This window comes from Dermacentor variabilis, chromosome 4, assembly GCF_050947875.1.
Source record: "Dermacentor variabilis isolate Ectoservices chromosome 4, ASM5094787v1, whole genome shotgun sequence".
Classification (NCBI taxonomy): Eukaryota; Metazoa; Arthropoda; class Arachnida; order Ixodida; family Ixodidae; genus Dermacentor; species Dermacentor variabilis.
In genome coordinates this window covers 1,097,906-1,124,885 of record NC_134571.1, presented here as the reverse complement: position 1 = coordinate 1,124,885, position 26,980 = coordinate 1,097,906, and the positions used below count along the sequence as shown (strand labels likewise).

General features: G+C 43.5%; 2 protein-coding genes across 7 annotated transcripts in view; one reads left to right on the top strand and one right to left on the bottom strand.

Annotated features, from left to right (window-relative positions):
* Hip14 (palmitoyltransferase Hip14) overlaps positions 1–8,092 on the top strand; it is a 172,023-nt gene extending 163,931 nt beyond the window's left edge. For all 4 annotated transcript variants that reach the window (XR_012827224.1, XR_012827223.1, XR_012827222.1 and 1 more), the window contains one exon: positions 638–8,092. The gene's annotated coding sequence lies outside the window, so the exon portion shown is untranslated. The remainder of the gene's footprint in view (positions 1–637) is intronic.
* Positions 6,984–25,963, bottom strand: LOC142578558 (uncharacterized). 3 transcript variants are annotated; one of them, XM_075687932.1, is made up of 4 exons: positions 25,661–25,963; positions 23,937–24,060; positions 20,832–21,131; positions 6,984–20,053 (listed from the first exon to the last, which is right to left on the bottom strand). In XM_075687932.1, exons 3-4 carry the CDS (start codon positions 20,959–20,961, stop codon positions 19,959–19,961), a joined length of 225 nt encoding a protein of 74 aa, XP_075544047.1. In that variant the 5' UTR covers positions 20,962–21,131; positions 23,937–24,060; positions 25,661–25,963; the 3' UTR covers positions 6,984–19,958. The 3 variants fall into 3 exon arrangements, 2 of the variants coding, with proteins under 2 accessions (XP_075544047.1, XP_075544046.1); XR_012827226.1 differs by having other exon boundaries at positions 6,984–21,131; positions 25,774–25,963; XM_075687931.1 differs by lacking the exons at positions 23,937–24,060; positions 25,661–25,963 and having other exon boundaries at positions 20,832–23,930.
* Positions 25,964–26,980: the final 1,017 nt, after the last annotated feature.

The window sequence follows — 26,980 nt, the reverse complement described above, 5'->3', positions numbered from 1 at the left end:
GGGCTGTTGCTGAGGCGACATGCGGGAAGCAGTCAAAAGCACTATATTGTTTCTCTAGAAGAAACTGCTCCATGAAAAAGGTCAATAAGATGTACTGATGAAACTTTTGGGGAAATAATTTGTTTTATACACTGAAAAATGTGGTAATGTTTTACAATTATGAAACCGAAACTTTCATTACATTTAGTTACTCTTGCAGAATCTTGAATTTGTATACTCCACATTTTTCATCTTGCTTGAAATGCCGAAACAAAGACCTAGTGGAAAAATAAGCTTGATTCTGATGTATGGACTTGTTTTGCTTTCTTATATAAAAATTCATATACATTGTCTGTTATTGGATAGCATATGCTGAACAGTTAATGTACACAGCTCTGAAAGACTGGGCGACAAACAATGGCAACAGTTGTCTTCCCTGGTTGTAAGGGAAATGTTCAAAAGAAGGAATTACTTGTAAATTGATTCAATATATGGCTTTAGGACACTTTTTAGCATTCATAGTTTGTCTTGCCACTATAAACCAATTGCCAGTGTAAGCATTTCTCAAGCTGTTTGATGGTTTCCTGCCAGCAGCGCTTGTACTACATTGTTGGCACGAGTATATTTGTTTAAAAGTTTATTTTTGTGGTGTGTGCAGGAGAGCAAGATGATGGCATTGTTTAGACATCTGTGATCAAAGCTGCAATGAAACCTGGAAGGACTCTACCAGTGTGTGTGACCCTGTGCCTCACCGACAAGCTCTTCGTGGTGTGGACAAAAACAAGCTTCGTCTTTGCGTTCAGATGTGGTCAGCAGCATTTTGGATTTTGCCTGTGGCTTCCTTCTTTGTAGGGCTGAGCTGGACTTTGTTTTCTGTTTCTAAGCACATATTTGTTAAATTTAAGACATATTCAAGCAAATTGAGCAAAGTTGGCATTGTCAACGTGTGGAAAAAAAGTTTTGATGGTTGTATAGCAGTTTCATTGTGTATATAGTAGAGCAAAAAGTGCAGCTTCATTTTCCAATGTTGCTTGTTGGATAGTTGGAGGGTTATCATTGTGTGAAAGTATATGTGCTTGTCATCACTGGCAACAGCCTGGTGCTTTCATTTGGCCTCGCTTTATCAAACGAAAAGTTTCATGTTTATTTGAGAATGAGTATTCTATTGATAGCTATGTTAAACTATGCAATGAAGGGTGAAATGATTGACCACTTTATTGTTGTGAGAGAAGCTGTTTATATTGTTTCATGTGGTGTTTTTCAAAATATGTTTTCTCATTCTTAGTGACCCAATTCTGCGAGAAATCGGCAAGATTTTGGCACATTCCTTACTGTAGCTCACAATGTGGTAGTGTATTAACGTGAACATAATGAAAGCATTTATAAATATGCCTAATTAGCATACTTGTAGCGAGCTGAACCAGTCGTGGTCCTTGAGAGATGTGAGTGCAAGCACTTCCTTCATTTTAGCACAGTGCAACTGAGATGGGTCCCCTGACCGTTGAAAACAGGCAAGCACAGTGACGATCGTAAGTGTTGCACCATAAATGTAGCTGAAATGAGAGAACAGCAGCAGCTCTCTCTTCTCGGCATGCCAGTGACGTGACATGTCACGCACCTGCAGTGCACAAATAAGCCAGCAGTACCGAAACTTGCCATAGAGCACTGTCTCTGTACGAAGGAAAACACATGGTCAGTATGGGAAAAGGCAATGGGTAGTCCGCATCTTGTCTAGTGCTAACCTCTTGTGCTGGAATAGTGCATGGATGCCACTTGATAAAAATGAGCCCACATCCTGCACCTTGGAATCTTTTTCTGCATGTATCATCCAGTGACCTTTCTCATTTTATATTTTGTGCAAAAGTATATAATACTGCAATGCCTAAAGGTTGTTGTACAAAGTATGTCAAATTTATGAGTACAATTGTTGCTATATTGAGGGTTGGATGAAACTTTTTCTGGTGCGGAAAGAGCCAGACCAGAGTTTTTCTTGCTGCAACCCTCTTCACTGAGGTCTGTAATGATGTTTCTATAACAACACGAGATCGGTGATGAGATGGGTGTGGCAAAACAGAAAGAGGCACTCTGAATATTTTACAGTGTGTATCAATAGCACATTTCTTGTCAAAGTTATGCATGCTTGCAAAAAAAAACAATTTACTGTGCTACTGGTCTCATCACTTAGATGCCATACAATAAGCTTAGACAGAGTGGTCACAGGCTACTTATGTGATCAACAGCAAGTTACCCTCCCCGTTCCACTTTTTATTTTATCCATCTAAACACGTACTAGGGCCCTAGCAATGGGACCTGTTCTTTATGAGAAAGATCCACTTAAAAGAGTTTATTGAAAGCCACTGTAGACAGGAGTGGAACAAGGAACATTTTTGACTCGCATTCCATGCAGCCAAAGTGCAACACGGGTCTACAGACATTGGCTTTATGGGGAAATAAGTTGGCTCAAGTAGGAGCTAATTTTTCAGAACTGGAGTGGTGTAAATAGATTTCATGGAACAGACATAAGAGAACAGTTACGGTGCAGTGACAGGATAGCCTCAAAGTGAGAAACACTGGCAGTACAGCAATAATTACAAAGTATGGAATAAGCATCTCAATTTCGTACAGCTTAATGGAATGTAATTTCTTGGATCCCAAGCAGAATATGCTTAAGTAAAAGCTAGTTTATTATGATTGTATTGGAATGCTTTGTGACATGTAATTAAACATATAGTGCAGGGGTACAAGACAGAAAAGAGTAAAAACACAGCGCCGTATGTCTGCTCCTGTCCCTGTTGTGTGTGTGTGTGGTACATTTAAGGATGCTAAAAAGTTTGAGCTAATGAAAGTCAATGATATTAAACCTGAGGAATGACAGTAGAATCTGCTTTCCTAATTTTGGAATAGTGCTCAGCCAGCAAGGCTCAGGTTAGGATATCTCCCAGTTGTTTAGCCTGCCACAAATGCTGAAAATATTTCTAATGTGTGTAAAATGGGTTGATTTGTTTAAAGTGGGCCAAGGTAGAATGGCACCAAATATGCTCGATCATTCCTAGATTAGATGATAGTCAGAACATTGCTCACTGATTTCAATGGTGCTTTCCAAAATAATTCAGCTACTTGTGATCATCCACAATGTTCAGCAGCAGCTGCTGCTCGTGATGCAGGGGTGACGCTGCAGTGTGCATTTGGAATTGAACATATTTCCACAGCATGAGCACGGACCCGTTGTAACTTGCTGTTCAAATTGGATGGACCATTTCGGCTCTTTTTTTTTTTTTTCATTAGTCAAGAAAAGTGCAGTAGCAATTTACCAAAGGAGGCTTCTTACATACGGCATGCATATGCTATGCACTTATAGTCATGGTGGCTAGATCTCTTTAGACCTTCTGAGTTTAGATGGCCCAGTTCTGTTGAGGTCATGCCACAACCACGGTACAAACAGGCAGAGTGCAACTTCAACTATGAAAAACATGTAGTGGCCTCAAGGGTGGGGCAGGGCGGTAGAATAGAAAGCAGAGTCTAAAGCCTTTTGTCGCAAGAGAGTGTCGAAGGAATGCTCTTGCCACACTCATTCCATATTTCTGGAAAAAAGAAAGTGTCGCGCAAGAGTACAGAGCTTTTCATCCAACCCTCATATGTGTTTTGAGAGCCCACATGCGGTCGAACCTCATTATAACGAAGTTGGACTGGCCACAAAAATACCTTCATTATGTCCAATATTCAATATGTCCAACATATCCAAATAAGTACAGTGATGTCTTCTTTGATGGCAGGAACATGAATTAGTACCAGCGCTGTGCTATGCTTGTGTTACACTGCAGGTGCCTGCTGGAAGTAAACTGCAGCTACTACATGCTTCACTTGCAATTTTGAAAAGAAAAGCGCTTTAGTGGCCAGCACAGGTTCCACATTTATCAGAGAGCCAAGGTATGTGTATAATTTGGCTAGAATGGTAGTAGAAAAATATCCTAAGAAGTAAAGAACTAAAGCACTGTGAAGACAATTGAACCTGCCTTGCAACATGGGAAATGTCCGCCAAAGAATCACCATCCTGAGTTAGACTTTAGTGTACTGGTATTGTCTGTGCCTTCGGCTCGGAAAGTGTGGGTTCGATTCCCACTGTGAGTGTATCTTTTTCTTTATATTCTAGCGTTAAGGGAACATTACAAATAGCCCATTTCACCACACTTATAAGTTACTAGCAACCCTAGCCTAGCTGTGGCAGCGCTTGTTTTTACTGCTGACAGCTACAAGTAAATCTTGTAGCTGTAATGTAGAGATAACTGTAAACGTATGTGTTAGATATTTGCATGTTGTTAGGCTATTATCAAACCGGAATAATACCGGAAACAGCTACTTTGCAAACTGCATGTACACTCGCGAAGGCATCCGTCTTGCCGCTTCATGTGGCGAATGTCAGCGAACATTGCGCATTGTGTCAGCATGCGAAGTTCGCCTTTAATGTTTGATAATGAGAAAAACTGTGCTTGAAAGATATACGGGAACACAGTCTACTTAAATCAACCGGAAGTAGACAATAATTGAGTCATTGCATGAGTGAGGTGGGACATAGCTATGGCCGCCCGGTGTAAAAGTCAGGGAATGCCGTGGGAATGACGGATCCTGCATTTTCGATTTCATTATAGTAAGGAGATTACTCCATTGAATTAAAGAGTAATCAACAAAATTTTAGATCTACTTCTTTACATTCAATAATTTGTTATATTGGGCTGGTAAACACGAGGTTGTGGGATCGAATTCCGGCCACGGTGGCCGCATCTCGATGGAGGCGAAATGCAAAAACATCTGTGGTACTTAGATTTAGGTGCACATTAAAGAAACCAAGGTGGCCCAAATTTCCGGAATCCCCAACTACGGCGTGCCTCATAATCAGATTGTGGTTTTGGCACATAAAACACCATAATTTTTTTGATAATTTGTTATATCTATGTTCGTTATATAGAGGTTCGACTGTAGATGGCTGAAATGAAGTAATCAGACCAGACATTCACCAACGGTTTGTGCCTAATTAGTGTAGTGTTTGCCAAAAAAGTTAATATCTTAAATTGTGTTTTCTGATGCTATTTCTCAATGCCAGTTAGACGTGATCTTTTGTTGCTGAAAATTGTGGAACATCATTTTTGAAGTAATTGTCTGAGTGCTATCATATTTATCAAGTCTCAGGAAAAACTTCTTTTTTGTATTCACACTGCTTTTAAAGTGTTGCTTCAAGTGTCGAGGTTTCTCTAGGTTTTTGTGTGTTGTTTAATATGCTAACATTTTATTATAGAGACATTTAACTTGTGTTAAGAGCCTCATAGAGCTACAGGAGAAGTGTGTTATGGAAAGGCGAGTATTTTAGGGGTAAGACGTTTGTGGCGCATTGTAGAAGTATGCATATCACTTCCTCATTTACTGCTAGAAGTGACAGTCACACGTGCAATCAGCATTGCTATCTAGGGTGCATGTAATTTCTTGGCAGCAAGTGTTCTCAGAATTTACTAGTTGGCCTCATTTTGGTATCATCATTTGTTGCTTTGGATTTTAATGCAAATCAGCTACACATTCTCCTCAGACAGCACTTCTTTGTAACAGTCATGCATTTTCAATGTTGTTCAGGGTATTGCACTGTCGTGCACTAAAAACTGGCATTATATTGTCATAGCGTTTGTACTGTCTTCCCAGCAAATGTTTTTTGGCAATTATCCTGCATAAAAGCAATTGCATTTAAATTTTATCTTTTTGATGGTTTTTAGAAGGCTGTATAATGAAATGAACTTTTAACAGTTAAGTATGTTTGTTGCTAACCCTACCTACACCTTTGGAGATTTTGGTATGTGAAGCCTGAGAGGATTGGCCACTCAGCTGTCCAACAGAATTCAAACCTGTGCCCTTGGAAAGGTTGAGGAGACTGCTCACACACAACTTTGTGCCTGCTTTCAGACATGTGCGGTTATAGTGCACACACAAATTAATCCAATATTGGTGGCATAGTAAATGTGACAAACCAAACCTTCAGGCTGGGATTTGTTCCTGAGCTCCGTCTTTCTGTGCTTATGCAATTTCAGATAATACAGCTTTTTCATCTTTTAAATCTGACTGCGCACACAATGTAACACACTCTACCTTTATTTGAACCATATGGGGTGTCCTTTACAGCGAAGCTGTTAGCCTCTAGTTGGTCGGGATTTTTCATGGTGCGCTCACCCAAAAACGAATGGCAGCTGGAAGGCTTTGTGTTTGGGTTTCCGTGTGATAGAATTACGTTTTCTCGTATACTCGAATTACAATCTGATGATATCATGTCTGCAGGTTGTGTGTAAGTCTTACTTTATGAATTTTTTTATGCATTTTACTTTGAGAAATTCAGTTACTTCAATAACGCACTTCAGCTAGGCAGAGGGCCTACAGAAATGAGAATGTATGCTGTGCTAATGGTACTACCACCTAGCGGTCATTCGAACCTCAAACGGCAGCTGGAAACGGGCTTTGTCTTTCAGTTCCTGCATAACAAATGTATGTTTTCTAGTATATTCAAATAACAATCCAAAATTATCATGGCTGTAGCTTGTGTGTAAGTCGTTCTGATGCAGTTTACTTTTAAACATTAATTTAGTTCAATAAGGCACTTGCGCTCGGCAAATGGCCTGGAAGAATTCGGATGTATGCTACACTTCCGTATGCACGCATGATGTACATTGCTTGTGGTGGTGCTTGTGTAGCATCGTCTAACGTCAGTTGAGGTGGTGGCGCTTGCCTAACATCCACACCAGCTTCGCTGTACATCCACTTTCACAAGGTGGAATGGAGGCGGATTTTTATTTTTTTTTCTTCTTTAGACTGTATACAGATTTTTGAAAAAACACCTGTGGCAGACAGCATAATTGTAGTCCTTGAACTGGATTACTCAACAGGACGGTCATTACATGCATGAGAAATTAAGATGCATATTTCACTAATTAAGAAAATATCACTAAGGTTTAACAAATTTTTTGTAGAACATGTTTCATCACACAAATTGTAGCTGACGTGTTTGCAAGGCATATCCAATTAGAATGAATTCTGAAGATGACAAGGGTTTCGAGATACATGCCATCAAACTGCCATCACAAATGTACGATTGTTCTAGTTACACTTCCAACAAAAGCCATTTTATGTAGTGAAGCATGAAAGTAACTGAAATACCCATGTATTTCGCCGCCTGCAGTGGTAATGAGTATCTCCGAACTCGGGTCATCCTGAAAATTCTTTTCCATTGAACACGCCATGGGAACTCACTGGCTACAATATGTGCCATATGATAAATAATTAAAGAGGTAATTTGTGCATTTTTTTTATTACACATTTCAGTTTCACAGGTAAGGAGTATCCACCTTTTCAAGTAATCCAGTTCAAGTACTGGAATTGTGATATCTGCCACAGGTAATTTTAAAAGTTCTTTATAAATAAAAACACAAATAAACACCCAGTAGGTAGATTTCCTTTTCTCATTCTTTTTAGAGAAAGCTACATGAGCAGGCTTCTGTGGTTTGACAGAAACAACAAAACTGTTGATGTTGCAAAGATGGCTCATTTGAAAATTCTTTTAGTGATGCTAGGTGTCTAGTTTCTTGTATATGTTGCCATAAAAATGAACATTTGCTTAATGCAGAGTACGGTCACTTTTGATTGTAAATATGCTTTTTCTAGTCGATTATTACGCATTGGAAAAAAAAATCATGCTGGGGAACATTTTGATGGTGCCTCAAGAGCCAAGTCAGCTGTTGACTGTCTTTTCTTGAGAAATGGAGCTTCCCCATGCTGTTCCAAGCACAGTTGCCGGTGACGTCATTTTAGATGTATAGTTATTGGCTACCTCATAAGGACAGTAGCGTGCACCCATAACTTTTCACAGTGTTTCAGGTTGCTCATCAATATTGCCAGTCAAAGAACAACCAAATAGCAGCAGTAACACGTATGGTTTCCCTGGCCAAATGCCCAACCCGAGATCACCAAAATACCAGTGTATATATGGCCAACTTCAGTCAACAGATGTGTACTGTATTGCAAGCTTCTGCTTTGCGTTCCCAATGCTAATTTACGCCTTGTGCAATAAAAGACTAATTAAAGATGATTGTACGTTTGCTCTGTTTGATTCTAAAAGTTTGAGTGACATTTCACAGCTGTTATGCATGCTAAAAAGCACCCCCTTCCCCCTCTTTTTTTTGCTAGTGCACTTGTAAAATGCCATTTGGGTTGTCCTGGGTTTGTAAGGTTGTACCACGACATGAGAAATTGGCCCATGGCCATTGTGGCAGTGGCATTTGCTACAACAGCTGTTACTAGCCCTGCAATGTCTTTACGTTGAATTACATTACAACATTAAATGTTGATTGTAAATATGCTGTTTCTCATAATACATGTTTCTCATAATGGACAAATACCGATGAGATTCTGTGCACAGTAAGACACATTTCGCTGAATGCAATATTTAAAAAAAAAGTAATTCTGGGATTTCGCATGCGATAACCACGATATAATTGTGAGGCATGCCTGTTGGGGTCGAGGTGCCTTCCCGTGCCTAATCCTCCAGTTTGTGCGTGGTGCTTAGCTCAGTCTCCGGGAATCTCTGCCTCAGTGGCAACGTTGTGGACACAGCTAGAGCGCCGGAGCTAATTTTCTGCCAAAACTGTGCGAGCATACGTTATGGTAGCTAGAATCTCGCCACCATACATATGTAATCAGAGTTGCCAGGTCCAAAATATAAAAAGTAGCCAAAAAAATCGCCAACTTTGGCCGGAGACGGAAATCTAGCCAATAAAGTAGCCACATTGTGGAAAAATGACAGAGATGAAAAACGACCTGGGGCTCCATGGAGGAAGGAAAAAAAAAACTAAGGAGTGGCTCTAGGAGAAAAGTGTCGAGTAAGTGACGTGGTAGTTTCTGCTTCTTTGCTGTAGTGGCCATGCTTTTGGACCACAATGGCAGCTTTCGTAAGGTTTTGCGCACTCACATATGTTGCTCCGTAGGTTTCATACTGTGGCAAAGGTTAGTCTCTGTACTTTGTTGCGCTGTGTTATCTGGACTGTGCTCTCCCCCATGTTGCTGTGGCCAGGCGAGACAGGAGGAACTAAACTCATGAAATGAATGTGCATGCAACACTGCACGCAATGTACTGCACCATGGCAATGGCAACGGACGAAGGAATATCCACGAGAAATTTTGCACTCTTCGATGGAGTCGTGCTAACGTGCCATCGCAGGCGGAAACCGATGCATTTCAAAATATGTACAATCAATACCTTGCAGGTCAGTGATTCCTGCTTTTGACAGTGCATGGTGCATTCGCAGCACGTAGAATGTACATTATTCAAGAATTCATAATCCTAGTTCTAGAACTTCGTGTTCAGCAACAACTTGCTTTTGTGCATATTAAAACAAATGTTGAATAAAGAGAAAATCAGACATCCACCCGCCTGGTTAGCCGCCTGGTTAGCTCAGATGGTAGAGCGGCTGCCCCGGAAAGGCGGTGGTCCCGGGTTCGAGTCGCGGACCAGGACGAATTTTTCTTCAACTATGAGGCTTTTCTTTCGAGGAACCCGTATGGGTTTCCTTTGTAGCAATTGCTACGAACGGGTGGATGTCTGATTTTCTCTTTATTCATTACTTCTCTCCACCTTGCGCGTTTCCGCAGAACTACTACGTCAAACACTTGCCTTTGCTTCGTGTTGTCGACAAATTCGACTTCGCCCTGCCATCTGCTAGCCGCCTGGTTAGCTCAGATGGTAGAGCGGCTGCCCCGGAAAGGCGGTGGTCCCGGGTTCGAGTCCCGGACCAGGACGAATTTTTCTTCAACTATGAGGCTTTTCTTTCGAGGAACCCGTATGGGTTTCCTTTGTAGCAATTGCTACGAACGGGTGGATGTCTGATTTTCTCTTTATTCATTACTTCTCTCCACAGAACTACTACGTCAAACACTTGCCTTTGCTTCGTGTTGTCGACAAATTCAACTTCGCCCTGCCATCTGCTAGCCGCCTGGTTAGCTCAGATGGTAGAGCGGCTGCCCCGGAAAGGCGGTGGTCCCGGGTTCGAGTCCCGGACCAGGACGAATTTTTCTTCAACTATGAGGCTTTTCTTTCGAGGAACCTGTATGGGTTTCCTTTGTAGCAATTGCTTCGATCGGGTGGATGTCTGATTTTCTCTTTATTCATTACTTCTCTCCACCTTGCGCGTTTCCGCAGAACTACTACGTAAAACAAATGTTGCTCAACTGTTGCTTGTTTCTCACAGTACTCACGACAGCACGAACTCTTTTAAGCAGAGGGCATTTGAGGGTCATACACACCTACACAGGTGTACCACAGTACTACACGTGCTGATAAAGCGTTACGTAGAAAGTGTGCATTTTGCTGCCCTTGGCACTGTGCGTGGGCCCGTCAACACTTCATCCAGGAACATGGGAAAGAAGTGGCTGCTTTGACTTATTAAGGACCCAGCAAACCACGAATACCCAGTGGGTGTACCACAAAAGACCGAATATCTAAGACATTAAACGACGTACGTCTTCTTCACATATATAATATGTTCCACTAGTACACGGCAGTCAAGGGTCGTCCAGAGGATGTCGAATGTTTGTGATTTGGACATCTCTTGCACATGCAAAACTTATGCACATTGTGCATTGTGACTAGACGAACGCACCATGCCGCAGAAACTGTGGCGTAGTAACGTGTGGGGAAGCGAGACTCTCACACGTCCCCTGATATGTTATTTTCCTGCATAGCTCCCGTCTCCTGTAATCTGGCTTCGCCGCGTGGCTTTATGGCAGCGGTCGCTATGCTTGCAGGGTAGTACGAGAGGTGACGTAAGTGGTGCTCTGCTAACGCCACCTAATGGCGAGCTTACTCAGGCGCGAAAAGGAGAAGGCTTCCTCTTTGGCTCGGGATCGGCAAGCGGCGCGGACATTGTGCGCATGTGCCAATCCATGCTTCTGAGAGACCATCTCGCGAGGCTTATACCGGAATGGACGAATACGATCGTTCGAATGCGCCACCGTTTGCGAGACCGTACGCACAAATGACTAGGTGTTAGTGTCCAGCATAGGGCGAACATATTAGCTCACTATCCAGTCATGGCGAGTCGCACTTCCTCGATTTGTCACACACCCATCGGCATGTTTTGTGGATAGCAGCTCGGCTAGCAGGCATTAGTCTACGATAGGTGCAATAAATGCCCTTGTGATTGTTTGCGCTACTGTGTCGTCGTTCCTTTGTCCCAAGAGCACAGGTGAGAATGCCACAAACGGTAGGAGGGGGGCGGTGGGCCTGGGGTGCCAAGTAGGGAGGGGGGTGTCATATATGTCTGAAGACCCCCCACCTTTCTGCCGGCTTGACTGGGCGTAAATGGAGCGGAATGTTTCATCTGTGGTGCGCTTGTGCGGTGCACTCATGTCCCACCATGGTTTATGCGTTATCAGTATGTATACAGTATTCCATATATCAGTTTTGTATAGCTTGTATAAGTTTTGTATCAGTTTCATGGTGTTGAACAAAAACACTGTCTCCTAGTCATAGCTAAGCATCTTTGTCATTTTGTTGTCACGGTGGCGTCCCACAAGGCAGTGTATTGAGCCCTGTTCTCTTTAACCTAACTATGGTTGGCCTCACTGATATATTACCCAAGACAATTCACCTACCGATGTACACTGATGATATCTGTCTTTGGTCTTCCGTGGTGACTCATCTTCAAGTGTGCGCAAGAATTCAGTAGGCAGCTACCCTAACGTCTTCGTATCTCCGCAAACAAGGCCTTAGACTGTCCATCGAAAAACGCATGTAAATTGTGTTTATGCACAAACCAATGGCACCATACCCTGTTTCTCTCAATGGCCAGGCTATCAAATACCACAAGTCTCACCGCTTTTTAGGTGTGATTATTGACAGGGATCTTTCATGGAGCCCCCACTGCATCTATCTGAAGCAGAGACTAATTTAGATTGTACATATCCTGAGGTTCCTGTGCGGGAAAACGTGGGGCAAATTGGTACAGTCCATGCTGCAGCTGAACAGAGCACTGTTTCTGGGCTTTTTATGGTACAGCTTGCCAGTTTGATGAACATATGTAAAGCAAACATTCGTACTCTCGAAAGTTTGCAAGGCCAGGCTCTACGAACATGTCTTGGACTAACACGACACGCCTCGACTCACACAACAATCATAATTACTAGAGACTACTTGGTTCCAACATATATAGTGACTGACAACCTTAGAACACGCATTACCCAGTCACTATATTGCTGCTTTGCCAGCACAAAGACCTCAATCCATATTTTCCAAACTTGTTGCGACACATCAAGGCTACCGTCCATTGGGCTTTACACCAGCAGCAAAGACCACTGTTACCCCTCTAGTGCCTACGACAGCCGCAAGGAAGCCTCACAATTCTAGGAATTGCAAAGAAGACCTGTCAATCAACAGTGGCTCTGCGTTAGTTCACACTGTCATTACTGTATATAGAGCTGGCGTCCGCACCTTCAAGTTCTTACACATCACCTTCCCGCTTGTGAAGGCCGTCCTATGTTAAATTTTCTTCTTACTTGTAATGACAATGATTGGGTGCACCTGCTTCATTAATCTTCTTCTAGTGCTTGGCTTCTCAGATTTACTGGATGGAGCTGTTGGTGTCCTGTTTTTTTCAGGAACAGCGTGAGACCTAGCAATGGGTAGCCCAAATATTTATTTATTTATTTATTTATTTTATTTACAAATACTGCAATCCCGTTATGGGATTTTTGCAGGATGGGGATACATCATTATGACATGATTAGCAGGGCAAACAAAAGAAAAATTACATGGACTAGAAAAAAGACAATCAGATATCATGAAATAAAAGATACGCTACGAGTACAACTGAATCAATGCATCTACTGCAAGTGCAAATGTAACAGAGCGCAAATAAGAAAATTACACAATATGGGACATAAACAAATTCAGAGATGGCTGCAATACCACATCGTTGGACAGCTGATTCCATTCAGTTACGACCCTAGGAAAAAATGAGTATTTAAAGCAATTTTTGCGACTAGTGAAGGGGGTAATTGTAAGTGCATGCCGTTGCCTAGTAGCATAACCTGTTGAAAAGGAAATAATCTCGGAAATATCTATGCTGTAGTATTCTTTAATGAGCTGAAACAAAAATTTTAATCTGAGAACACGATTCCTTTGGGTTAGAGTTGGCAAATTGGCTCTGCTTAGCAAGGCTGTCATCGACGTGCACCCAAAGCTGTTATATACATATCGAACAGCCCGCTTTTGAATACCTTCTACTTTATTAATATCTTTTTTAGTGAAACGATACCATATGATGGATAAAAGTGGCAGCACAATTGCGTTAAATGCAAGAAGGTGAACTTCAGGTGTTGTCAGTCTCAAGGCCCTCCTGAGAAAGAAAAGCCTCTGATTGGCGGAATTGCATACAGTGTTGATATGTTTGTTCCATCTAAAATCTTTAGAAATTCAAATACCAAGATATTTTATGTGCTCAACCTCAGATAGCAAGACATTACACGCAGAGTACTGGAAGTGCAGATTTCTAAGTTTGCGCGAAATTTTCATAAATACAGTTTTGTCAAAATTGATAGCCATTTGCCAGTCACTACACCATTTTACAACTTTTTCAAAGGCTTCATTTAGTCGTAGTTGGTCACTGACGCTATCTATTTCTGAATACATTACACAATCATCCGCATATAATCTAATTTTTACGGGAATGTCATTGACGATATCATTAATGAAAACTAGAAACAACAGTGGTCCGAGCACCGAACCCTGTGGAACACCAGACTCAACGGGAAGCCTCCGAGAGGCATGGTTTTTGAATGAAACATATTGATATCGGTTTGAAAGATATGCAGAAAGCCAAGTAGCAATTTTGGCATTACCCAGAGTAACATCAAGCTTGTGGAGTAGCTTTTTGTGGGAAACCTTGTCAAAGGCTTTCGCAAAGTCCATGAAGATTGCATCGACCTGCTTACCTGAATTTATTGCCTTAGCGAAATCGTGTACAGTAGTTACTAATTGTGTGCATGTAGAGAAACCCTTTCTGAAGCCATGCTGATGGCATGATAATATTTTATTCTTTGAAAGGAACTCAGTAAGATGTTTATGTATTATATGCTCCAGAAGTTTGCATGATGTTGAAATCAAAGAAATAGGACGATAGTTCAAGACGTGCTGCTTATTACCATTTTTGAAGATAGGTTTCACTGCTGCCGTTTTCCAGTCGATTGGAATCTCGCCTTCATTAAGTGATTTAGAAAAGAGCACACTCAGATATTTAGAGACCCATGGCGCATAACGCTTTAAGAATTCATTTGGCAAACCATCAGGACCAGGTGATTTCCTAATATCAAGGTTAAGGAGCATGTTAAGTATTCCATTCTCATTAATGGTAACGTCAGACATAGGAGGGTATGAAGCATGAAAGTATGGCAATGAACCATTGTCTTGCGTAAACACAGATCTAAAATGTAAGTTAAATGCATCTGCTATTACTGCACTATCATTACTCAAAATACCATTTACGACGAAAGCATCATTAATTTGCTTACTGGGAGAAATTAGCCTCCAGAACTTTTCAGGAGATGTTGAAATAAATTTAGGAAGTTTCTCCCCAAAGTAGCGTTGCTTATCTGAAGAAACTTTCATTTTTAGCTCGGAGGAGAGTTCGGAAATTTTAGTAAGCAAAGCGTCCAAGTCTCTTGCGGTACGTCTTTTTGTCTTCAGGCGCTTTAATCGTCTTCTTAATTGCAATGTGTCTCGAGAAATCCAAGGAGATTTGCCTTTCCTTTTCTTTAGCATGCAAGGGACAAAGCGTTTGATGCAATCATTTAAAAGATCTTTAAATTGATTCCACAATGTATGAATGTCTGCGCTGCTGCCTTTAAATGAGCCATAACTAAACGAAAGCATATCCAATATGGCGACATCATCTGCACGCGAGAAGTTGAGCACGGAAGTGACATCAACAGATTTCTTCACAGAGACGCCCGAAAGGGTCAACAACACAGCAGAGTGATCGGAAATTGCAGGCAGTACTTCGCACTTTGTTTGCCCCGTAATAGATCCACTTAAGAAAAACAGATCAAAGATGGAGCGGGAGTTACCTTGTATTCTAGTGAAACTGTCAACTACTTGCCGTAGATCAAAAGAAAAAATCATATCAAACAACCCTTCTTGTAGCCTGTCATTAGAAACGTTTAGTGTGAAGGTTGACCAATCTACGTTTGGCATATTGAAGTCTCCGCCCAGAATTAATCGATCACCAGGCTTCACATGAGCAATCAGGTAACTTTGCAGATGAGCAAAGAAATCAGGAGAGGAATTAGGTGGTCGGTAAAGTGCTCCCAATACATATCTAATTGCGCCCTGATAGGCTTTACAGAATATTCCCTCAATGTTCGGTATATCTGGCATTCTCAGAATATTAAAACGCTCCTTGAACAGCAAAGCCACACCCCCACCTTTGCTCCCTCGATCTTTTCTGTGCACACTGTACCCACGAGGAACAAATTCGTTATCTTTGACAGAATCATTTAACCATGTTTCCGTGAGGATAATTATTTCAGGGTTATGGGCCACCAAGATTCCCTCAAGTTCTGTGAATTTATTAACCACAATCCGGCAGTTTACGTTAAGTATATTAAGCTCCTGAGGCCTTTGTACAAAACGTCAATTTTGATTTTTCTTTTGTTGAACACGTGTACCTTTCCTTTCGTCCCAGCCAAAGATTACGCCGTCTATGCTCAGTTTATTGTGTAGAAGTTTGACTTTCGAGCCATTATTTCTTTCTAGAGTAGAACTGTTCCAGAGTTTCTGTCAAATTTCTCGAACTCTACGTGAGAAATCTTGCGATATTGAAACCGCTGTACCCTTCAATTTGTAAGCAGCCTTCAAAATTGACATTTTTTCGCGATGGTCGAGAAACCTAAGCATTGATGTATTGCCAACTTCATCGTCATCTTCATCGTGCCTTCATCGGCACTGCCATGGTCATCATGACACGTGAGCAGCGGAACACACGGACGCAGGCTGCAATAAAGCTGCGGTGCTTGCGGCGTTATGTCTGATTGATGTCAGTGTTTTAAGCCTAGTGCGACATATCAGTGGCGACGAGGCCTAGCGTCGCTAGGTGAGAAGACCCGCGTCAGCATGAGTGCTGGACAGCCACCGGAATTTGCCGATGCAGAAGGGACGTGGCCTACGTATCGCGTTCGCCTGGAGGCGTACTTTGAGGCTCTTAGCATCGTAGACCCAATGAAGAAGCGAGCGCTGCTCATCGCTTCGCTCACGGACAGTGCAGTGCGTGTGGTGCAGGGCCGGTGTCAACCAAAAAAGGTGAATGAACTGAGCTATGAGGAAGTCGTCGGGTATCTGGAAGATCACTATGCTCCGGAGGTCAACGAGATCGCTGCAAGTTATGCTTTCTTCATGTGTTTGCAACAAGACGGGGAAGCTGCTCAGGACTTCATTGCGGACATTCGACGCCTAGCTGAGAAGTGTAACTTCGGCACGTCATTGGAGCGCATGTTGAGGGATCGAATCGTTTGCGGAGTGCTGGATGAAGACGTTCGGCGCCATTTACTGACGCGATGGAAACTCACCTTAGAAGAGGCTGAAGACTTTGCTGTCTCAGCCCAGAGAGCTGTTGAAAATGCCAGGAGCATGAACTCGGCGCACTCAGCAGTACATTTTGCCCGACGAAAGAGCCATTCCTCGAAGCGACTTCCCAAGCCGGAACAATGCGACGTGTGTGGAAGGTGTGGAGAATCGCATGCTGAGGACGAGTGCAAACACCTTCGCGCAGTGTGCCACCGGTGTGGAAAACGAGGACATCTACGTCGGATGTGCCTGTCTAGCACAAATAGTGACCGTCGGCAGGGATCTTATCCAGCAAGACAACGGCGCCAGGGTTCGTACGCCATGGCAGCCGGAGAGGACACAAGCTCGGACGACAACGATGCCTTGCACACAATTACAGCGGTTCTCCATCACGCAGCCAGTATCCGCAAGGTTCGGCCTATTTACAAGGACATCAGTTGGAATAACGTTCCGCTCACTATGTTGGTGGACACGGGGTCACCTGTAAGCGTCATTCCCGTAACGGTGTTCCGCAAATACAAGCAGCTCTGGCCTCCGTTGGAGAGTTCACAGCTCAAGCTCTCTTGTCTCTTGGGAGAACTTCCAGTTGTCGGCCAGCTTAGCATGACCGCTACGTGCGACGGGAAAGATATTCCTGGTACTGTCATAGTGGTCGACAGCTCCGGACCATCTTTGTGCAGCAGAGACACCATCAAGGCATTTAATGAAGTTGGAGTGGCAATGTTGTCGAATGTGGTAGCGAATCTGCAACCGGCTGGAATACAGGCTGTTAGCACAGGTCTGCAACAGCTGCTTGACGAATATGCCGACGTGTTTGCTCCGGGACTCGGCCTGTGCAAAGGACCACCGGTCACATTTCAATTGAAAGAAAACGCGTGTCCACGGTTCTTTAAGGCCCGTACTGTACCCTACGCTCTCAGAGATAAGATGCCTGAATCGTTGGATCAGCTGGTCGCGGAAGGCGTTTTGACGCCGGTAAAAACCGCTGAATGGGCAACCCCTGTGGTACCCGTTTTGAAAGGCGATGGGTCCCTCCGACTGTGTGGAGACTTCCGTATGACTGTGAATGCGGCCACTGTGGTAGAACAATACCCGTTGCCTCGAGTGGACGACATTTTTGCTAGGTTAAACGGTGGCGAAGTATTCACGACCTTGGATTTGCGTCAAGCCTACAACCAGTTGCCATTGGATGAGGAAGCAAAGAAGATAACAGTCCTCAACACCCAGAAGGGTCTTTTTTGTTTTAACAGATTACCGTTTGGCGTAAGTTCTACTCCAGCCATATTCCAAAGGCGAATGGACGGACTGCTGGGGGATATTCCTGGAGTGCAGGTGTACCTGGATGACATTATCATCGCCGAGAAAAAACATGATTCATCTAGGCTCAAAACCGTGCTGCAGCGGCTGCGGGAGTATGGTCTCCGACTGAACAAGGGAAAGTGCAAGTTTCGGCAAGACGAAGTCACATTTCTCGGTCATCGTATCGACGCGAAGGGTCTGCGACCGAAGGACGACAATATCAAAGCCGTTGTTGAAGCCCCAAAGCCCACCTCGGTGAGTGAGCTGAAAGCTTTTCTCGGTCTCATAAATTACTATGGCAAGTTCCTGCCCAATCTGGCCACCATGCTAGCTCCGCTACATGCTCTCTTATCCAAAGGAGTCAAGTGGCAATGGAGCCAGGAACAGGAGGAAGCATTTCAGCAAGTTAAGCAGGCAATTGTGGCTTCCAAGTTTCTGGCTCACTTCGACCCGGATAAGCCACTGCGGATGGAGTGCGATGCATCATCAGTAGGCATTGGGGCCGTTTTGTCGCACCGCGTGAATGGTGTTGACTACCCCATCGGATTCCGGTCCAGGACACTTACCAAGAGCAAGCGCAATTACTCGCAGTTAGAAAAAGAAGCTTTGGCACTGGTATTCGGCGTCGCCCGGTTTAAAGACTACTTGTACGGACATCAGTTCGTCTTAGTAACAGACCACAAGCCTCTTACTGGTTTATTCAATCCAGGTAAAGCCATACCACCGATGGCGGCCGCAAGAATACAGCGTTGGGCCTTGTTTCTTAGCAACTACAACTACACATTGCAGTACCGGAAGGGCAGTGACCATTCCAATGCTGATGCCCTCAGTCGGTTGCCCTTGCCAGTAATGGAGGAGCCGCGGGACTTTGCTGCCGACGAGTACGTTTTGTATGCCCACTCTCTTGAGGAAACAGCGCTTTGCGCCCGCGAGGTTGAACATCTGACTAATCGAGACACCAGCCTTTGGCAGGTTAAAAAATGGATTTCCCAGGGATGGCCGTCATATCTTCCGCAGGGCCATGAGCATCTCCGGCCGTACTTCAACAGAAGAACAGAGCTTACAGTCAGCCATAATTTGGTGTACTGGGTACATTGCATTGTTCTACCCCTGGCGGCGGCAAGGCGTGTGTTGCGTCTTTTGCACGAGACACACCCCGGCATGACAGCCATGAAAACCACAGCGAGAACGTTGTTTTGGTATCTGGGACTGGATTCCGACATAGAGCAACTGGTGAACTCATGTTCCACATGTGCGCAGGCTTCAGCGATGCCACCAGCACAGATACCTTTGGCCTGGCCAGCCACCGGGGAAAGGTGGAGCCGGCTGCACGCAGATTTCGCAGGCCCGTTGGACGGACAAATGGTCTTAGTCGTCGTCGACTCGGAAACGAAATGGATGGAAGCCATTCCAATGAAAACTGCCACTTCGCAAACCACGGCCAACACGCTAAGATCAATATTTGCACGGTTCGGCCTTCCAAAAACCTTTGTTTCTGATAACGGACCACAATTTGTGGGCAAAGTTTTTCGTGAGTTTCTGGCACGGAACAATGTGCAACAACTCACAACAGCCCCTTATCATCCACAGTCGAATGGGTTAGCCGAACGAGCTGTGCGTACGCTCAAGGAAGGACTAAAGAAGAACCCCGGAATGGACCTCAAAATACGCATAGCGCGAGTTTTATGTCGATATCGCCGAACGCCCGTCAAGGATGGAAAGTCGCCGGCGGAACTCTTATTGGGGTACCAAATAAGAACAAAGCTGGACTGTATCGCTCCCGATGAAAGGTCACCAGAAATCCAACCACGAGTTGGAGGGTCTCCAGTTCAGGCAGGTGACCCAGTCTGGATGCGCGATTTCCGAACAAGTCGTCGCAGGTGGATACCAGGAGTAGTGCGAGATCAACTGGGGTTCAGAATGGTCACTGTTGATTCCGGGAAAGGAATTCAGCGGCGACACTTGGACCTGGTGAGACGTCGAACTGTCTCAGACTCTTTCTCGACACAGAGGGTAGCCGTAAACCCTGCAGATAGCACTCCAATCACGTCGCGACATAGTCCGGAAGTGGCCCAGACGGATAGCCCGCCACCGTTACGAAGATCGACCCGACAGCGACGGCCTCCTGAACGCTTGGACCTGTAAGAGGGGAAGAAGTGATGTATCGCCAACTTCATCGTCATCTTCATCGTGCCTTCATCGGCACTGCCATGGTCATCATGACACGTGAGCAGCGGAACACACGGACGCAGGCTGCAATAAAGCTGCGGTGCTTGCGGCGTTATGTCTGATTGATGTCAGTGTTTTAAGCCTAGTGCGACATATCAAGCATGATTGGTCGTATATGGCCAGCATTTCTGTTTCCAATCCTATGGCATTTTTCTATATTCGCCACAGAGATACCAAGTTTGCTGTGAAACAAATCTTTTGCTCTCTCTTCAAGATCCTGAGAAGATTCTTTGCTTGGTTCGTCAAGACCGTAAATGACTAAGTTGTTCTTTCGACTATGATTTTCTAGGTCATCTAGTTTTTCAACAATGGCGGCTAGATCTGTTCTCACCGTAGACATCGCTGTCTCCATATCCTCGACCCGCTTAGTAACTACACTTAGGTTCCTCAGTTGGCGCTCTAAACCATCAACACGATCAGTTAATGAACTGACTTGCTTGCCAATCTCTTTCTGAGACGCCTGTACATCATGTATAGCTGTTTTCAATGAATTTTGACCGGCAAGAAGTTCCATCAATATTTCCTTCTCGGTAGGGCCAGGGTTGGCCTCAACGTCGCCACAAAGCAAAATATTTACCGGAATATTTTTAAGTTGAGCAAGAAGGCATTCAAGACACAGTGGGCAAGGCAGCAGCAGTAAAAACCTATTATCGCTACGATAGCAGGCCGTCGGCAAACATCTACTGACCTGGAATACGTAGAAAAAAGTGTTCCTGAGCATGTTGCCCATTTCGCTGCTGCGTCGCCCACTGGAGAAGCACGGTGCGGGCTTCACTTTTAAGTCCTCCTGCAGGGTCACGTGAGTCGACGTCATCCATGGCTGGTCCCGTGTGTACGCTGTGATGCCAGGGCTCGATATCTTGTTGACGTGGCAGATGTCACCAGGATCCGATAACGGGATGCGAAGTCGTCCTATATCGTGATTCCACGAGGCAGTTGCAGAGCAGCAGCCCAACAAAAGCTCGCACTTTGCCAGGAGAGCGGTAACCTGGAATACGTAGAAAAAAGTGTTCCTGAGCATGTTGCCCATTTCGCTGCTGCGTCGCCCACTATAGATTTGAGAAAGCCAAAACGAATTCAGCAGTAAGTAGCTAAAGGGTTGTTTTGGTGTAGACCAGTGGCCGAGTCCGGATATGAAAGAGGAGGAAGAAAATATGACTCTTTTTTACTTTTTTAAAGGAGATTACCGACTTGCATTGGCAAGTGTTCGCTTCAACAAACACTGCATGAAGTAAGCTTCCTGCACATATTTCACCAGCTACTGCATCATTGTTTCACATTACGAGTGAAACTGCAATTTTCTTTTTGCCACAACTTGCCCAATTTTGTGTTTTGCAGTAGAATGTTAGCAGTGCTATTAAGGCACTTAAATACTCATGAATAGTAGTAGAGAGAAAAACAAAAGTCTGAAAGCAGTGGCTTCTTGTGCATAGACTATGCATACACCTGGTGCTCTTATGGTCATTTTTTCCCTATCCGCTAAACCATTCTAAAAAAGAAAAGCTTATACACAATTATTGTGCAAAGTCAGACCACAACCAAACCACAGGCATCCTTGGTAAGCAAAGTATATTTATTTGGCGACATTTTCTGTGGCCCTGCAATTGGGCTTTCTTTCCTTCCTTTTCAGCTGTGCAGGTTCATTAAGTGATGAAACAGTTTGACGATTTTAATCGTTGAAAGACTTAGTGAAACTTTTTTAGGTTGTTTTTTCTTGGTTTCAGACTCTGCACGTTGCATTTTAAGGCGTTTTCAGTGTTTGTTGCTTTTTCTTTATGGGTAGGGCATGTTAACATTTTTTACACCATGTAAAGTATGTGGTGCCATAGACTGTTCTTAGATGGAATCTTGCCCTTTCTTTCTGTACAATATGATGTCGGTTTTTTGTGTCCAAGGCGTTTTACAATGCGATTGTAGCATTTTGCTAAGTTTTGCCTCTGTCACCCAAGCTTGAGATTGCTACCCACTGTTAGTGGCATGACACATGTGACATTTTTTTTTTCAATAAAAGGAAGTCTGTCACTTATCCTATGCACTGGTTGTCTTTTATCTATTTGAATGCCAATTCGTTGCCTATATTTGCTCTTTTGTTGCATTTCAGATTAGGAATTGCTATCATAATTGACATTTAACCATATTGCACACAATGTGGATATGTACTTGCAATATATGGCCACCATAAATATAATAGAAGTTAATGATTCAAGAATAGTGCCTTTGCATGGTGGTGCAGCCATGAATTGTGGCTATAAGGTACCAGTGCTGCAGGTAGCACTGCTTGTGCAGAATATAATTCAACTCTACTACTTTCAAACATCATTGTTTTTACATGCATTTGTACAGCTCCAGTTTCTGTGAACACACATCTGGTGGAAGAGTGGCTTGCACTTGCAGTTGGGTCCAATGAATAGCCAAATTTCTGCACGTTTTCATGTTATTAGCATATTAGTAAAGGCAGTCATATTTATAGTAGCCTGTTTGCCCAGTGTAGAAGCCGCTGCGGGGTGTCAGGATCTCGTACACATCAGCTTTGCAGGGGACACAGAATCTGGCACATAGTTTGTCACAGGCCATGCATTCGGGGCAAGTTGAGTTTGCTCACTTGCAAAGGGAAAACCAAGCTTGTTGGATATGAAGTAAACCACCTGTATACTCAGTGGCCTTCTTCATTTTGTATGACATAAGTGGTTATAGCGACCCTTGTTTTATGCACTTGTTGTCTAGCAGCGGTCTTTTGCTTTTGAAACACTCAGGATAGCTTTCAGCAAGCTGGACAGGAATAACACTGAAAAACCAGCAGATGTTAATTGTCGCACTTATCATGCGAAGCTTCATACAGTATGATGAGGGCGTAAATAAATGAGGGTGTTCCTCAAGGCCTTGTAGCACATGCCACAAGTTTGGAGCAACATGATGTATAGCCCTTTTTTGATCGCATGCTATAGGTTTAGCAGGTGTGGCCATAATTGAAGTGCAGCTCAAGGTCAAGAAAGCATATCTATGAGCAGCACCCTGGTAAAGGAGACTGGGAAAACTAGTGGGTAGCCTGTTGAACATCTGGTTGACCCACTTGCTGACTTCATCAGGCAAAGTATGATAAAGAGAAGGAAGTCGTCAACAAATCAGTTTTTTACATATAAACACTGTGCTAAGGTCATAACACACCAACAAGTCTTAGTGCGCAGACTATGCATGACCAACTACATATGCCTTCTGTTCGGACAAAGAACTGCTCATTGTAACTAATGAGGATGGAGTGGACAAAAAAAAAAAAAAAAAACAGCAGCTCCATTAATTTCGTTTCACTGGTATCAACAGTGTTTTGTAAGTGTGCATTGCCATACTCCCCAATGCCTTCTTGGGTTACATCAGCAAGGACCAGCTTGAGGCTAGGGGTAATAGACTTCTTTACAAGCTAAAAATGCATGCATGCATGGAGGACACATTGCGTCCAAAATGTATGCACTTCACAGGGGCACTGGAGAAGGAATAGATTGTTGACAGTAGGCAAAGACAAGCTTCTCTGCTACTAAACACCCAGCACTGTTGCCATGTAACGACCTCTGAAACAATCCCTCTCAAAGAGGAAATCATCTTTGTGTATCCATAAAGAGGGCACATGGGCAAAGCCCCTTCAGCAATGCTGCCAGCTTCAAAAGCCCACTTTGCACATTTTGAATGCTTCCTGCTTACGACTTTGCTGGGTGCAAGCATTCTATTGTCCAAAAGCTGTCATTGAGAGCACTGTTAGTTTGGTGGCAATACAGTTCAAAAGCGATTGCAACAAACCTACCTTCTTAGTTGGCCTGGATGCTCACGGTGCTTATGAAGCAACACCATGAGGCAAGCAAGGTGAATGGATGCCTCCAAGCCCTTGTTCGTTTATCATACTGTTCTGTTAGTAACAACCATGAGACCTGAAACCAGTTTGGCACTCAAGTGAAACTCAAGTTCGGCACTCGCGTGGTTACTGTGGAGGATCCATAAAAAGCACAAAAACAGAAAACTCAAGGGAGAGGATAAAGCACCATTTAACACTTAGTATAGCTGCAGCCCGCCCTCTTCTTTTATTTTGTCTGGTCATGCTACATCTTTTTACTATAGATAGGCATGAACTTAGGTGATGTTCCCAATCAGTCTCCAATTTTTATATACACTATGTGCTGTTTCAAAGAGGCTCGAAACACTGCAATGGAAGATTCAAGTAGAAAAGTTGCCTGGAAGAAAAAAAGCTGTGCTGCAACCATCTCGGCAATATGTTGTCCCTTTAATAAAAATTGTGCTTCCACATCAACTTGAGCCCTCCAGTTTAGAGTAAAGTACCAGTGCACTTATGAACAATGAATCAATTTTTAAAGAGCATGTACAGTCCAGCCAAAAGCAGGGGCAGGAATCCGCATTGTGCTCCTGCATTGAAGGTGAATAATGCGTACCGTAATGGCGAATGTGCTTTAGTAAGCTTCCCTGCAATGTAAAATTTGTAATGTACAAATAATTGTCAATGAAGCCCTTAGCACAAGCACAGACGCACTTGCAAATTATGTCACAATTGAAAATAATGAACACAGTGTAAACCTGTGTGCTGTTTCCACTCTTAGTATGCTTTACTGCACAATGCTTATTTACACCCCTGTATTGCGGTGTAGCAAGCTACAAAAAAAAAAAACTTTGCATAATTAGGCTTTTTAGGATTATCTTTCTCGCAATACACCAATATTTCGCAGTGAAGCCTAAGCAATGTACTGCGGTGAAGCATACTAAAAGTGAAAAGGGGCCACTGTCACTGGACATAATAAGAGTTCTTTAATTATACACGCGCACCCGCCGCCTCTCAGATTGCCTAAGTGGACATACTATGCTGGCTGATAGAGGCCCCCTCCCACTTTTAGTATGCTTTACCGCGTAACTAAAATGTACTGCGGCGAAGAAGCAGTACATTTGTATTGAATGAATAAACAAATGGCTTTTACAACAGTACAGAAATAAACGTGTACCATGCATCGGTGTACCACACGGAAGAGCGTCGCAACAAACGGTAGCTGATTCACACAGGCCGTGCAGCACACATATCAGTCGTAAAGGGTATTATGGGTAATTCAAAATTTCCGACAGAGAAATATGTTTATATATTTACGTTCGCACTCCTTGCGTAATAAGACTGCCAGAACTTCCACAATAGAAAGTAATTTACAACACACAAACGCAAAGAACACAGACGCATGTCTCGTTTTCAACTCGCTCGTCATGCAAATGACATATAGCACGGAAAAACGTGAACATGCTGTGTGTTAGCATCGTAAACTTCAAACTAGGCAAGGAGCTAGCACACCACAATGCCGCGACAGCCGCTAATGAGACCAAAACAGGAGCACATGTCTGTGAAAGCGCAAACGGAGCCCCTAAGCCACTCTGCTCCTCCACCACCACCGCTGCACAGTTGCACCACTCGTTTCAAGCACAGCACACCAAACACACATTCAGCGCTGAACAGTGGGCGGTCGACGCAGTTGTATTTACATGAACTTCGCTGCCGAGGCGCTAGGCCACTTCGATATTTCAATTGTCACCACCGCCGGGTTCTCAAGAAAGCACGGGTCATACAACGCAGATTCTGTACTGCGAGAGCTCACCGAGGCCAACGCCGCACTGCCGTACCGTCACTACTCACGGCTTTCCGCCAAGTAACACAGAGCCTACCACCAACACAGAAGCAACGCACGCACAATCACATGAGTAATGTTGAGCAACGCGCGGTACAGAGAACGATTACGCCGAGGACGAACACGCCACGGGCCACGGCGTCGCTCGGCGCCAGCATAGCGCCATATATAGCGCCTTCTGAAAAATCCCTAAACGATCCTGTCCCTAGGCGCCTAGGATTAGGTCACGTGAGGGATTTTTGAACGACATTTAGACGCACGCATCGTTCATAACCCACTATACAGTTTGAAGACGCAAAACCCCACATTAAAAAAATTTACTTTATATACCATACTCGCATACACTTTAGTTACACCACTACCTATAGTTACATGGATCTTTGTACTAAAGGCTGACCAACTCGTCATATTCAGTGTTCACATACAAAGAAGCATTGAAAAAAAGATTGTTATTCACATTCTGTTAACTCTATGTGCCTGTAGCTATAAGGTTTCCTTCATTCTTGCTTCTTCGCACCACAACCCAAGAACAAAATGTCTAACTGTCATCGAACTCAAAGATTTTGCTGTGACAAAGCAATTATGTGAATATTTTTATCAAAGGCAAAGTTTCGAGAAAAATATTATTACCAGAGAACACTGCAAATTTAGTAAACACTCACTAGCACTTGTAAATATTATTTTTCTAGTCTCCACTAAAGCTTGGGGCCACTCACTGAAACTCACTGAGACTTATGTCATATTGGATATGAGTGTACTCGTTAGAGAGTAGGCTGACCAATGAGTGGTTTACATGTTATGGAAAATGTTAGAAACTTAACATTTCGTCAAGAACCACAGCATAAGTGAGTGACAAACAACAGCTACTGCAAAACTACAAAAGGATGCTTTAGGCTCGCAGCAGAAAGGAATCTAGCGCAACTGACTCATTCAAGTGTGATCGCAGAGAAAATAAGGTAATAAAATCCAAACAAGAAGGTTACTGAACTAAAAATATGACAATGTTTGGCCTTCAAGCCATTGGCTATAAATAAAGAAAAAGAACAAGGAGCCAATTACACTATTTGTGATTTAATAAAGCAGCTGCAAGTACGTACCGCCACAAGGTACTGCTGTGTCTTCGAAAACAGTATCTAGCCCAACACCGTAACACAGTGCTAGCACCATTTGAACATGG

Bases quoted from the DNA above. Each gene is read 5' to 3' on its own strand.
- LOC142578558 (XM_075687931.1), bottom strand. From the start codon at position 21,173: ATGGGCAACATGCTCAGGAACACTTTTTTCTACGTATTCCAGGTTACC. The intron at 20,054-20,831 runs GTCAGTAGATGT...CCCCTCTTACAG, and splicing joins CTTTTTTCTACGTATTCCAG to GTCCAAGCGTTCAGGAGGCC.